The 14,102-nt window shown below is 46.4% G+C and overlaps 1 protein-coding gene across 3 annotated transcripts in view; it reads right to left on the bottom strand.

Moving 5' to 3' along the window:
• Positions 1 to 9,981: 9,981 nt before the first annotated feature.
• NUP214 (nucleoporin 214) overlaps positions 9,982 to 14,102 on the bottom strand; it is a 42,630-nt gene continuing 38,509 nt past the window's right edge. For all 3 annotated transcript variants that reach the window (XM_087944090.1, XM_087944092.1, XM_087944091.1), the window contains 4 exons: positions 12,948 to 13,119; positions 12,063 to 12,202; positions 11,345 to 11,369; positions 9,982 to 10,243 (listed from right to left, as the gene is read on the bottom strand). In XM_087944090.1, coding sequence (XP_087800216.1) covers positions 10,210 to 10,243; positions 11,345 to 11,369; positions 12,063 to 12,202; positions 12,948 to 13,119 — 371 coding nt within the window. In that variant the 3' untranslated portion in view covers positions 9,982 to 10,209. The remainder of the gene's footprint in view (positions 10,244 to 11,344; positions 11,370 to 12,062; positions 12,203 to 12,947; positions 13,120 to 14,102) is intronic.

Here is a 14,102-nt window from a genome sequence, read left to right as displayed (position 1 = left end):
GAGAGAGAGAGAGAAATCAGCAAAAACAGAGGTGCACTTTTAAACTCATTTATCAGAAAAAAGCAAAACAAAATGCAGCCATTCTGCCTTGTCCCATCAGAACGGATTTCACTGTGCTCGCCAAGGTCAACTTTAAGGACTGCCTTCAAGATTTCTAGCCTGTGTGTGTGTGTGTGTGTGTGCGTGTGTGTGAGGGGAGGGGAGGGAAGGGGGATTTGGGTCGTCTGAGTCCCGATGCCTCCGCTCTTACTTCCGGGTTTTTAAAAATTTGCTTTTTTCCTCCCTTTGGTGGTTATTTGATGTTCTGTCGGGTGGGTTTAAGGCTGGTGGGTTCTGGAGAAAGAAAGAAAAAAAAAGTGAGTTTTATTTGGAGGAGGGGGAGAAAAGAGGGGTGGGAGGCATCGGTTGGGAGGAAGGGAGGGAGGGAGGGAGGAAAGAGAAAGGAAAAAGGAGGGAAGAAGGAAGGAAGGGAGGAAGGAAGGAAAGAGAGGGAGGGAGGAGAGAAAAAGAGAAAGGAAAAGGAGTGAGAAAGAAGAGGAAGGAAAGAAAGAGGAAAAGGAGGGAAGAAGGAAGGAAGGAGAGGAAGGAAGGAAGGGAGGGAGGGAGGAGGAAAAAGAAAAGGAAAGGAGTGAGAAAGGAAAGGAAGGAAAGAAAGAGAAAGGAGGGAAGAAGGAAGGGAGGAGAGAAAGGAAGGAAAGAAAGAGAAGAGGGAGGGAACCAGGAAAGGAAGGAAGGAAGGAAGGAAGGGGTGAATGAATGTGGCAGAGTTGGTGGTGCACATATGTGGACTGTGGCTTTCCGTGGACCAGGGCGTGGATGATGGGTTGAAAGTGGTGCCTGTTCTGTTTTTGGTTTTGTTCCCTAAAAGCCAAGTTGTGCGGCCTTACACGTCGACAACGTTTGCTTTGCGTTGCCAAACATTTGCCTTAATCTGCATTTGGGTCTCCATGAGTCTGTCAGGGAGGAGGAGGAGGAGGGAGAGGAGAAAAAAAAACCAGCAAGGAATTGTGTTCTCTTTTTGTTTTTAATTTGTGTGGCAGAAGCTTTACTGTAAGGGGGGGGACAGGAATTGTCTAAAAAGACACCCCTTTCCACCCCACTCCCCCAAAAACGGTCTTGTTTCTGTCCTGGGGTTGAACACAGGCTGAAATATCGTTTCATCCTAAACTGCATCCTTTGAACTTCTGCCTGTTGCAGAAAGCCAGGCCCTTGCTACACAGTCTCTCATCCCATTGTTGATTTAGTGGCCTGTAAATGCTGACAAAGAGTTCGATTCCAGTGGTTTTTCTCAACCACTTCTTATTTATTTTCCTCCCCCCACTGTTTTCCTCTAAAAAACCACAACAAGACACTTCCATTTTCTTTAAGGAGGACTTCTTTCCCTTTAAATTAAACAATTCCTGTTCAGAAATTCCCCCTTGTCCAGCTTCATGCCAGGCACAGCCCAGATAGCCTCTTTGTAGATTTGCACAGAGCAAAAAAGCCCTATTTTTTTTTAATTGAAAAAAAGAAAAATAAGGGGAAGGAATCAAAGTTGAAAGCCTCTCTGCCCTATATCGTTTAGGAGAACAGAGATCCAGGATGCAGAACGATCCAAAGACAGTTTAGCACTCACTGTGCCCAAGTAGCAATAGCATAAGGGATGCCAGCCAGCAGAGAACAAACTTTGAATTAATTAATGGTGGGAGAGAGCTGGACTTTTTTGGGGGTAAATGTTTACAGAACAATACAGAAATATGCAGACTATTTTTTCTTTTGCCGAGGAGAAGAGCCCAGGGAGAAAACTTACATCAAATAATCAGTGTGATGCAGAAATGTCGGCTTAAATTTGATGTTATTTTTTGCTTGCTGACAACAACGCTGTGGGATTTTGAGAAATTAAATATCTCTAGCTAGAGAAGAGAAGTTATGGGGGTTGTGATCCGAGCCGGGCAGATCTAAAAACAAGAATATTTGCCCTTTAAAAAGAAGGAAAGATAGAATGAATTTTTTTACTGCCTCTCTGGTATGGTTCACAGTCTCCAGTTGGATGTAAGAAGATGGATAGACATGGGGGAAACGGCTGACCTTGGATAACTGCAAATATCTAGGGGGTTCTTGGAAAGGAGACCACAGGGAGATCTCGGGCTGGGAAATGGATATTACAAGTAGTCCTTGATTAGTCACATTCACTTAACAACTGTGGCAAGAAAGGTTGTAAAAACAGGGCAAAACTCACAGAACAGATGTGGCCCAGAGGTGGTTGGTATTCAGCAGGTTCTGACCAGTTCTGGAGAACTGGTAGCGGAAATTTTGAGTACTTCAGAGAACCGGCAAATACAACCTCTGACTAGAGATTTTACAGTATCCTTCCCCTGCCACGCCTACAGAACCAGTAGTAAAATTTTTTGAATCCCACCACTGATGTGGCTGTAAGTCAAGGACTACTTGGATATATCTATAAATTAGGGCTTTTGGGAGACAGTTGGATTTGCAAGAACAGAACTCGGTTTATGCCTGGCATGATGGGCAGCCAAATTAATTTGGCAATGCTTCTTTGAGGTATGGGGGCATAGTTTAATTTAAAAGAGGCTCGTTGCATTTTCAGCGTACCCTCTGGCATTGTCTCCATGCCTCCTGGCTATTTCAGAAATTAATTATCTAACGGTAATTGCGGTTGGGTTGCTGGAGATGTGGAGGGGTGCAGCTCGTCCGATGCCCACGGGGAAAACATGGGGAGGCATGGCAGCGAGGTGCAATAAAAGAGATTTAACTTTTAGGAAATCTTAGGAAGTTGGCCTGCGCATCTCTCTCCAAAGCTTGGGAAACCGTGGTTAGCTTTTTCCTCTGGGCTGGATCCCAGAGGCAAAAAGTATCTGGGCTTGGGAAGGTCTACTCTGCTTTAGATTTCAAAGAGAAGGAGGGAATGTATCCTGATGAAGTTCTCCATTCTGTGATTTTTCTATTGGTTTTTTTTTAAAAAGAGAGAGTAAAGATAGGGTAGGTACATTCTTAAAACAAAAACCAGCTGGCTCTTTGCAATACTGTTTCTGCATAAAACTTGCCTGAGAAAGAGAGACGTTTCACACAATATTGTAGGCAGCCAAAAAAAAAATGGTCGTATTCTTGCTAAAGACACCAGGGGAGTTTAAAGACCAACTAGCACTGATAATGTAACTTAATTTGGTCATGAAACGCCTGCAAGAAAACAACCAAGTTCAGATCGACTGAATATAAACAGGGAAGAGCAAGCCACACTCACTAGCACTGATGATGTTATTACCTAGTTGGGTCATGAAATGTCTGCAGGAAAACAACCAAGCTCAGAACTACTGTATATAAACAGGGGAGCAAGGCACACACACTAACACTGATGATGTTAGTTTAGTAATGAAATGTCTGAAGGAAAACAACCCAGTTTAGAGAGGACCAGGGATGCCACAGTTTAAAGACTGCTGCATGTAAGGTCGTGCCAACTAGCCACAACTCAATTTAAAAAGTCCTGTTCGTTCATTTTTCTTCCCGTTTCCAACTCTAAATTTGAATATCAAGCTTGGATGAGCTGATTTTCCGGTTCTGGAGATCTCTGTTCCATTGATGAACATCTCCTGATGGGGCTTATTTGCTGGGGTTCAGCCTGAAACATCTTCCTTGTAATTTAAACTCTCACAAGGTCTTATTCTGTCTTCTGAAACAATTCCAAACCATTGTCTTCTCCCATCTTTGACCATCTTAGATACTTGAAGGCCACCTCTGTGTTTTTTTACAAAATCCTGCCTACTTAGATGCACTGAATACTCCTAAGTTTATTCCCGCAGGCTTGGTCGATCTTGTTCATAGCTGGTTTTATGTAACGATGATGTAGAACATTGGTGATGGCCACCACTGTGGACCAGCGGTAGGACATCTCTGAGGTGTTCTTCATGGGAGACTCCAGCTGTCACCAGCTGCAGCCAGTCAGCATGATGGGAGCTGCTGGGAAACAATGGAGAGGTTTCTCACCATGGCTTCCTTCCTGAAAAAAAGGAAGGTGGTTCTTCAAAGCATTGCAAAACCCAACAGTTGCCTTCTCCGTCTTCTGTAGAGGAGTGCAAAGTTCAGGAAGCAGAGGCTGACCTCATCCTGGAAACTAGATATGATTGGCTTGGTCTGACAAGCACACTGGCTGGGGAATTCTGGGAGTTGAAGTCCACACATCATCAAGCTGCCACATTTGAGGGAACCCCAAGTAGATAAGATTCAACCGTGTTTGTTCTTCTTCTGGGGAAGAGTTATCCTCATTGCATCACTGTGAATAGTTTTTGATTTGGGGTTGTCGAGCTGTTGAGCAACTCCTCGGTACCAGTACACACACACACACACACACGCACACACACACACACACACACACGCACGCACGAAGAGAGATAAGGGCCAAAGAATTCAGAAGGAAGGTGGAGTTTATGGGAAAGGAAGAGCTGTTTCATCAGGAGAAAAATACAAACCTTCAGGAATGACAGGACTGGCCCTAACCACTTCCACAATCAACCTTCTGCCTGGATTTTGATTCAGCAATAAGAACTGTTTTATGTTGTTTTTTTTTTGGCAAAAATACTGTGAATTTACTCTGTGTGTGTGGGTTTGTTTGTTTTTTAAGTACCAGGAATGGGCACTTAAAAAGAAATGTTGAAATAATAATAATAATTAATAAAGAGGTCAAAATTAAAAAAAAAAGGGAATACTTCTGCTTTTAGGGAAATCAAGAAAAAAAAGGAGGAATGTTTAAAAAGAGCAAAGAAATTAAACAGTATTTTTTTTTTCCAAAAGAGGACTGGTCTGATTTTATTTGTGCAAAAAACAAGAGGAAGGAAGGGGTAAAAAAAAATCAGATACAATTGTCCTCAACTTATGACCACAATTGAGCCCAAAATGTCTGTGGCTAAGGGAGGCGTCTGTTAAGTGAGTTTTGCCTCATTGTATCCCCTTTTCTTGCCACGGTTGTTAAGCGAATAATCCGTGCAGTTGTTAAATCACAGTCATTAACTGAATCTGGCTTCACCATGGACTTTGCTTCTCAGAAAAGGGGACCCTGCGACCATCATAAATATGAATCAATTGTTGTCTGAATTTTGATCATGTGACCCGGGAGTTCGGGAAGTACTGCAACGGTCGTATGAAAAACGCTCGTGAATCACTCTTTTCAGTGGCGCTGCAACTTCGGTCACTAAATGAACTGTTGTAAGTTTGAGGACCACCTGTGTCTAACAGGCATATCAGAGAGGAAAAACAAAGGACATAGAGAATGGCTGGTCCCATGGCCCATTCAACTCAAGTCCCACCTATTACAGGTAAACATCCTTTGATGTCCCGGGGGGGCATCAGAAAACGAGATGTCTGGATAATAGGTGGCGTTAAGTTTAAGCCAACATCTGTCTAGTCCAGGGGTTGCCAACCTTTTGGACCTTAGGAACCACCAAAGTCATAACTTTAAACCCCGCGGACCACTGATATGGATGTCGGCTGACGGTGGCTTGCTGATGTTAGTGGGAGAGTCGGTCCCATATTCCAGAGCTGCCATAGTCACAGGACTGGCCTTTTGGTCATCCTGGAGCAGCTGCTTCTCCATCCGGGTGCACCGGCCTGCCATGGACTGGAGGAGCTGCTCTGGGATGACCAAGGGGCCAGTCCTGTGACTACTGCAGCTCTGGAATATGGGACCGACTGTGATGACCCAGAGTGTACCACAAATGTAACCAAATCCAAAATTCTTTTCAAGACATTTCTCTGCAGACCACCAAAATTTTCTCACGGACCCCCAGTGGTCCCTGGCCCACCGGTTGGCGACCACTGCTCTAGGTTGCACCTGTAGGAGCTCAGTGGGGAGATATTTGCATGGAGAACCAGGATCTTCTCCGCAGCTCAAACCTGTCGGAGGCTCAGCCAACAATGCATGGCATTTGGAGGGTCAGCAATCTTGGCTAGAGCCCAGGTCTATTTCTGACCCTGTGATGAAGGCCCACACAAGACGTTTGGTGGCGGGGCCGCCCGTCGACAACTGCCAGAGAACACCGGCTCCTCTGTAACATTAAGACTTCCAGAGAATGGAAGGATCGAAAAATAGGACAAAGGATCAAAATAGACCAGAATGCTTGGAATGTTGTTTCCTGATGCTTTTTTAAAAAAAAATCATCTGGTTCTTCTCCTTCCATCTTTATGGGTCAGCGAGAAGCACTTGCAAAGGCCTGAAAAGATGCAGTTTGGTTTGGGGCATCGGTTTTAAGTTGTGCCCGATTCTTTGTGACCCTTTCTGCTTCTGGTTCTTACCTTAGGAAGAACCAACTTCGATCCGCACTTCGGGAAAGAAGACCTACAAATAAAGCAAATGTTTGTGGTGGTTCAGTCACTAAGTTTGTGTCCCCATGGACCACAGCGTACCAGGCCCCACCATCCTCCACTGTCTCCTGGAATTTGCCCAAATCTGTGTTTGTTGCGTTGATGACACTATCAAACCATCTCCTCCTTTGCCATCTCCTTCTCCTTTTGCCTTTCCATCTTTCCCAACGGGATGTCTCCTCCAAGGAGTCCTCTCTTCTCCTTTGGTGACCGGAGGAGCTCAGCTTCAGGATTTGTCCTTCTGAAGAACACGATGGTTTTTGCATGATGGTTTACGGCCCTCAAAAAAACAGTAGAAGCAGAAGTCAAGTCATATTTCGGGAGAAGCACAGTGACTCAACCTGTCAAGGTTTTCCCAAGATCTACAGCAGCTTAGGAGACCCAACTCTGGAGAAGACAGCTGTCATCTTCTGTTTAAGTCTTGTTCCTTGAGGACGGGAGTCATGCAAGTGGACCTCAATTCAGTCCTTTTCCATCTTGACTTTGAGGGCAGCTTCTAACCAACACAAGTTGATGTTAAGAAGTGGAGCAGGGTTCCCCTTGCTTACTCAAGGGGAGTCCTGCTCCACTCAACGATGGAAACGACTGTGTGATTCGCTTAACAATCGGGGAAAAAACGAGGATATAAAACCAGACCCCACTCCCTTAACCAACGCTTTGTTTAGCGACAGAAATTGTGATCCCGATTGTGGTTGCAAGTCGAGGATATCTGTATTTGTGACTATGTCTTATGGATTGCTGTGGGTTGCCTGGAATCATTGTGGGGGACAGCTGGCCAGAGAAGGCTTGCGAATTAAAAAAAAAAAAAAAAAAAGAATTTATTCTCTTCCCTTGGACAAAGCCCATTTAATCTTGCATGCCAGAGATACTAACGGGAAGGGCCAAGAGATCCATAGCTGAAATTAACTCTCTGCGGAGAATTGGATCCTGGCCAGCTCAGCCAGGGAACCAGCTGTCAAACTGGAATGCCTCTTCCAGCTTCTGGATCGGGAGCGGTTGAAGGAAAGAATTCCAGGATCAGCCACACAGCCGCCGACGGGGTTGTGTGTTAATAGACGCAGCTTTCCGGATCTCATGCCTTCAGGAGGTTGATGTTCAGGTAGGGAAGGGAGGGGATTTTATTGGAGGGGAGGAAGAAGGAAAGGTGTAAGGAGGTGGTTAGGAAGAACTCGGCTCAGTGGCTAAGATGCTGAGCTCATCGATCGGAAAAGTTGGCTGTTTGAATCCCCAGCGCCGCGTCATGGCGTGGGCTCCCGTTACTTGTCCCAGCTTCTGCCAACCTGGCAGTTCGAAAGCATGTAAAAAAATGCAAGTAGAAAAATAGAGACCTCTTTGGTGGGAAAGTCACAGCGTTCTCTGCTCCTTCGGCCTTTAGTCATGGCGGCCACATGACCACGGAGACGTCTTCGGACAGCGCTGGCTCCTCGGCTTTGTAACGGAAATGAGCAGCGCCCCCTAGAGCCAGAAACGATTAGCACAGATGGGCCAGGGAATCTTTACCTTTTAAGACTTCACAGCCAATATTCACAAAAAAACGAAGGCATTTGTAGCATTGATGCTTTCTAGGCTTGGTTTCCTTGCAGACGTTTCATGACCGAACTAGGGAACGTCATCAGTGTTAGAAGAGAGGGACTAAGCCCACAGCCTTCTCCCACTGATGACGGTAGCTTGTTTGGTTGAGAAGTCTGCAACAAAATAATCAAGCTCAAAGGGGACCAAGGACTCCAGTATCCTCCTCCTCTTCTCCTCCCTTCCACACAACCATGAATAATTGTGTATTACAACTTCATGGCTTTAAAAGAGGCAGTAGTTGACAACAGACAACCAGTCAGTGTCAGGAAATTATTATTGTTATTATTGTTGCTGCTGCTGTTATTACTATTATTATTGTTGTTGTTGTTAGTTAATCTTTAGTGAGATTCACAGCCTTTGGGGCTGGTTGGTAGCTCAATAGTTATTATTATTTTTGCTTCGATCTCTGAGGGTCCCCGAAAACCGATTAGGGGGCTTAAGATACCGAAGGTTAAGAACGACCGAAATAGCTGACATGCAGAAGATTCTCAGTAGATGCCATTAGGAAGATAAAAGGCCAGCTGCCACAGCTGTCTTCCGTGATAAACTCAAATGGAAAAGAAAAAAAATATATAAATTCCTGCCAGAGGAGAGCTGCCTGAAACATAGCAATGGAGGCGGGAAAAAAATCAGATACGCCACGGTGGGCTTCGGGCGGCTCAGGTCTCGATTTTCACGTGGGACTGCGAGGTGTCCTTTCTCCAGGCTGCTATTTTTAGGGAAAGGAATCCACCATCCTTTCCTTGTCACAAATAGGAAAACTGGGAGCACGTTAAAAAAAAAAAAAAACTTCTAGTCCTCATGGTTTTGGAAAAACTGAGAAATCTTTTATCTTCGGGATGCTGAACCCTTCCTTCGTTCTCCCAGATCCTTTCTTCGTTCAGTCCTTTCTTTACTTCCTCCTCCCATATCTTTCCTTCCTTCCTTCCTCTTCCCGATGCTCACTTAGCCTTCATTCATCACTGCCTAAGAATAATAGGTATATCTGTATATCAAGCTTCCTCAAAGGTTTGCGGCATTGTAAAATTGCTCCAACTGAGGTTTCCAAGTATTTTTTTCCCCCCTCTCTCCTTTTTTGGACTAATAATTCCTGCTTCTTTCACTCCCATCCTGGGCTGTGATTCAGGCCCAGGAAGAGACACCAGGGGGGTTACATCTGAGCAACCTTGGTTGATATTAATAGAAAAAAAGAAAATAAAAAGAAAATGGAGTTTGTTTAGATGGGAATGGGACACCACAAGGAGATCTCAGCATCGCAGCCAGGCAGGGGAAGCTGATGAAGACTTCTTGCATGCATGCTCAAATGCAACAGGGGAAATATTTCTCCTTTTGTTTTGCTTTGTAGTTTGTTTTATATAGCCCTCTGCCGGTGAAACTGGGGCACGGGGGCGGGGAGAGGGTGCAATGTGCATCTCCCCACCCTCCCCAAATCTCCTTTTCTGATTATTTCCTTCTTGTTCTCTCTTCTTCCTCTTTTTCTCTTCCTCCCCCTCCCTTCTGCCTTTTCGCTACCGGGATCCTTGTTCTTTGCCGCCAACCCCCCCCAACGTGAAAAGAGGAAGGATCTTCGAGGTCATCTACTCCAGCCCCCTGCTCAAGCCTGATCACGGCATTCACTTCAACAACCGGTGAAAGAAAGAAAGAAAGAAAGAAAGAAAGAAAGAAAGAAAGAAAGAAAGAAAGAAAGAAGGAAGGAAGGAAGGAAGGAAGGAAGGAAGGAAGGAAGGAAGGAAGGAAGAAAGAAAGAAAGAAAGAAAGAAAGAAAGAAAGAAAGAAAGAAAGAAAGAAAGAAAGAAAGAAAGAAAGAAAGAAAGAAGAAAGAATCAAGTCGGTCAGGTGAACAGCCTGCTTTATGGCTGTCATCAGTTTAACTCCGCTAAGGTCGTACTTCGAGGACCTTAAGAGTTCTAATCAACCGATCACCCGAGAGAGCGCAGATCTCTAAAGGATTCCCCCCCCCAGCTCCTTCAAAGGGGATCCCTTTTAAAAAACACACAAAACAACCGCACCCACAAAACAGCTTTCTGGGCTTCTGAAGTTGGCCAAGCCGGAATTCAAAGACCAGCAGACAAAATAGCTTTATTTAGCGAAGGCCAAGCAACATTTCTGCTAAGAACAACAACAAAAAAAATATAGGCAATTTTACGAAGGTTGGATGGGTTCTTGGTTGGTTGGTTGGTTGGTTGGTTTCCTTCCTCTGTTTTGGCTTGGTATAAAAAGTTGGAGGAAGTGACGTTTAAAAAAAAAAGGAAAGTCCCAGAAGCGCCAAAGAGCCGCTGTCGCTGTTCAGCTTCTCCAGCCGCTGAATCCCGAAGTGGATCTAAAAAGGGGAAGAGAAATAATAATAATAATAATAATAATAATAATAACAACAACAACAATAACTACGAGAAATTGAGAAAAAGGAAGTCGGTTCATCAAGACTGAACCCGCTCTGTTTTTGGAGTATGGGTAGTCCTTGACTTACGACCAGGAAAAGAAAAAAAAAAGAGCCAGAAATTTCCATCGCTAAGTGGAATATGAGTTTCGCTCCATTTTGCGCCCTTTTCTGGCCACAGTTGTTAAGTGAACCCCTGCAGTTGTAACACGGTCGTTAAGTGAATATGGTTTTTCCCTGTTGCTTATTGGTTGCAGAACAGGATGGTGTGTCCCTTCCCCCCCCCCGGGACACTGTCACCGTCATAAACGTGAGTCAGCTGTCAAGCATCCGAATTCTGATCACCTGCCGCAAGGGTGCTGCGACGGTCGTTAAGTGTGTAAGTCCCTTTTTTCCCCCAGCGTCGTTGCGACTTTGAACGGCCGTTAAACGAACGGCTGCAAGTTGAGGACCACCTGAACTGGATTGGGAGATGCTTTGAATGGTCACTCAATGAATTTCGGGCTGCGTGACCCACAGGGGGATGCTCCGGCGGTCGTTAAGTCGAGGACTACCTCTGAATTAGAGAGGCCTTTGGATGAGAATGGCTTCAAGAGGCTTTGAGTGGTCAACTCACAATCAGGAGGCTGTGAGTTCGATCCTAGGTAGCGGCAGATATTTCTCTCTCTGGGCACACTGAGAATTTTATCTGCTGAATATAACTCTGTACTGGTGACAGGAAAGGCATCCGGCCAGTCAGCACTCGGCTCCATTCAGTTGCCCTGACTCCACCCAGATACAAGGGATTATGGGGTCATTAAACGACAGAAAGAACCGCCCCGAAAACCTCTGGGGAGGGAGGAGAATTGCCCGCCAGATCCTCGGCTTTTCCATTAATGCTCTTACAAGGAGAAAGAAGAGAGACCCCAAAAAAAGCTGATAAAAAAAAAAACCGCACGTGGGATTAAGCACTTTTTAATATCTTTCAGCCGCAGAAGAAAGCTTTCGAGTTACGGAAAGCAGCCGCTAGAAAGGAAGACAAGAAGGGCAAGAATCTGGACTTACGCATTCGACGATCCGAAGACAAATCCTGCGGAAGGAGGGGGGGAAAAAAAGAAAGAAAGAAAAGATAGACAAAAGGAAAAATTAGTGGGGAAGTTACAAAAGAAGGAATACACTCTGCGAAACGACTGGGGTTTCGAAGCTGGATTCACAGCGCTTTTTCTTTCCGGATTAGGAAGCCCTCGTGGATTCGGATTTGATGCCACTTTTAATTATTTTTAAGAAGAAACTCAAGGAAATTGAAACCTGCCTAATAAATACTCTTTCCTCCTATTGTCCTCACAACCACCACCCTGTGAGGTGGGTTGGGCTGAAAGAGAAGGACCCCAGGCCTAAGGCTGGACTAGAACTCACTGTCACCTGGTGATTGGCCCAAAGTCACCCAGCCAACTTTCATGCCTAAGGGAAGCACTAGAATTCACCAACCCCTGTTTTCTCGGTCAGCATCCTGAACATTAATGTCTCATTTTTTTTCAAATTCTTTCCAATTCTTTCCTTCCTTTCTTATTTTCTTTCCTTCCCTCCTTCCCTCTCCCTTTCTCATCTTCTCTACTCCCTCCTTTTCCTCTCCTTTCTTTCCTATCCCCTCCTTCCTTTCTCATCTCCTTCCCTCCCTTCTCTCTATCTTCCTTCTCCCCTCCTCTCATGTTCCTTCCTTCCTTCCTTCCTTCCTTCCTTCCCTCCCTCCCTCCCTCCCTCCCTCCCTCCCTCCATCTCCTACCTCCTCCGCTGGATCCAAACCCGGAGAAGCCGCTGCTCTGTGTGCCAAAACCCGTAGACTGCTGAGAGAGGGAGCCGAAAGTTGGGGTGTTCTGTCCCGCCAGCGTGCCGAAGGAGACCGTGCTTGCCGTGCTGCCGAAGCTGAGGAGAAGGAGAAGGAGAGAGAGAGAGAGGGAGAGAGAGAAGAGTGGGGTGAGGAGGAATGCAAAGAGGACGTTCCTGAGTTGCTGAACCAAACCCTTCTTGGCCGCCCAACGAAGTAGACCAGAAGAAGAAGACCAATGGGTTTCCTTTCCCTCCCTCCCCTTCCCCTCTCTACTTCCTTCTCTCCTTTCTTCCTATCTTTCCCTTCCTTCCTTCTTCTCTCCCTCTTTTTACTTCCTTCCCTCCTTCCTCCCCACTTCTACCTACCTGCCTCTGTCCCTTCCTTCCCCTCTCTACTTCCTTTCCTCCCATTTTTCCCTTCCTATCTTTTCCTTCCTTCCTTCTTCCCTTTTTACTTCTTCCCTTCGCTCCTTTCCTATCTGCCTCTCCCTTCCTCCCCTCTTCTTTCTTTCTTTCTTTCTTTCTTTCTTTCTTTCTTTCTTTCTTTCTTTCTTTCTTCTTTCTTTCTTTCTTTCTTTCTTTCTTCTCTTCTTTCTTTTTCTTTCTCTCTCTCTTTCTTTCTCTTTCTTCCCTCCCTCCCCCTCTACTTCCTTCTTTCTTCCTACCTCTTCCTTTCTATTCTTCCTCCCTCCTCTCCTTCCTTCCTATCCTTCCCTGCTCCCTCTTTTCATTCCCCACCTCCTGAAGGACGAGGCAGGGAGCCGGATGATGCATGCAGGCAAGGATGGGCGGGGAAACCATGAGGTCTAGAAACACAGGAGGGGCCTTGGGACCAGCTTACCCGAATCCGCCTGTGTTGGCCGCCGCGGTCCCTTCACCGAACACTTTGCCTCCCGCCGAGCCCAGAGGACTTGCAAAGGCCGGGGCTGAACCGAATGCCGGCACCCCTCCGAACCCAGGGGAACCCCCAAAAGTGGGAGGGCTGCCGAACACTGGAGCAGCTCCGAAGCCACCTGAGCAAAACAGAGGCAAAAAAAAAAAAAGAGAGAGAGAAAGAGAAAGAGAGAGGGGGAGGGAGAAAGAGAGAGAGAAAGAGAGAGAAAGAGAAAGAGGGAGAGAGAGAGACAGAGAGACAGAGAGAGAGAAAGAAGAGAGAAAGAGACAGTGAGGGAGAAAGAGAGAGAGAAAAAGAGAGACAGAAAGAGGGGAGAGAGAGAGAGAGACACAGAGAAAGAGAGAGGGAAAGAGAGGGAAAGAGAAAGAAAAGAGGGGGAGAGAGAGAGGAAGAGAGGGAGAGGGAGAGAAAGAGAGAAAGAGGGAGAGAAAGAGAGGGAAAGAGAAAGAAGAGAGGGGGAGAGACAGACAGAGAGAAACAGGGAGAGAGAGAGAGAAAGAGAAGAGAGAGAAAGAGAGAGAAGGAAAGATGTCATATAAACAGACTCACATTGACCAACAAACCCCCCATCAAAGTCAACCGTGAAACAAGGTTACAGCTGCCCTGAAGCTCAGCCTGGGGCACATCCCTGTCCCAAGGGGCCCCCACCTTCCCGGCCAAGCATTTTTTGACACCCCAACCCCTCCCAAATCGAAAGATGATTCCCTCAAACTGGGCTGCATTTCCATGGCAGCCAAAGGCCTCCCTCCCCTCACCCTAGAGAGCGTGGGAAACTCTCGCCCCCCACACCTCCACTCCTCCCTCCTCGCCAGGGGGGGACCAGAGAAGACAGGCCTGAGCTGGGTTTGGGGGCACAGGGCAGGGGAAGGGTCCTGCAGTGCCCCCTCCCTCCTCTCCATTCCAGAGGCTCAAAGAGCAAAGAGTCCCGTCCAGTCGCCTCCCCCGACAACCCCCAAACCCCCGGGGAGCCTCCCGATGGATGGCCAGGCACTTACTGCCGAAGGAAGGCCGGCATTCAACAGGCATGGTCTGAACCAGAAATCCTTCGGACATGGATTCGAGGAAGGGGGGCAGGAAAGCGGGCGGTGGGGGGGTGGGGGT

Source organism: Notechis scutatus, chromosome 15, assembly GCF_049901735.1.
Source record: "Notechis scutatus isolate UNSWTSFEM ecotype Mainland chromosome 15, rNotScu1.2, whole genome shotgun sequence".
Lineage (NCBI taxonomy): Eukaryota > Metazoa > Chordata > Lepidosauria > Squamata > Elapidae > Notechis > Notechis scutatus.
Note: the sequence above shows the minus strand (reverse complement) of the source record. Positions and strands in the feature narration are given on the sequence as shown.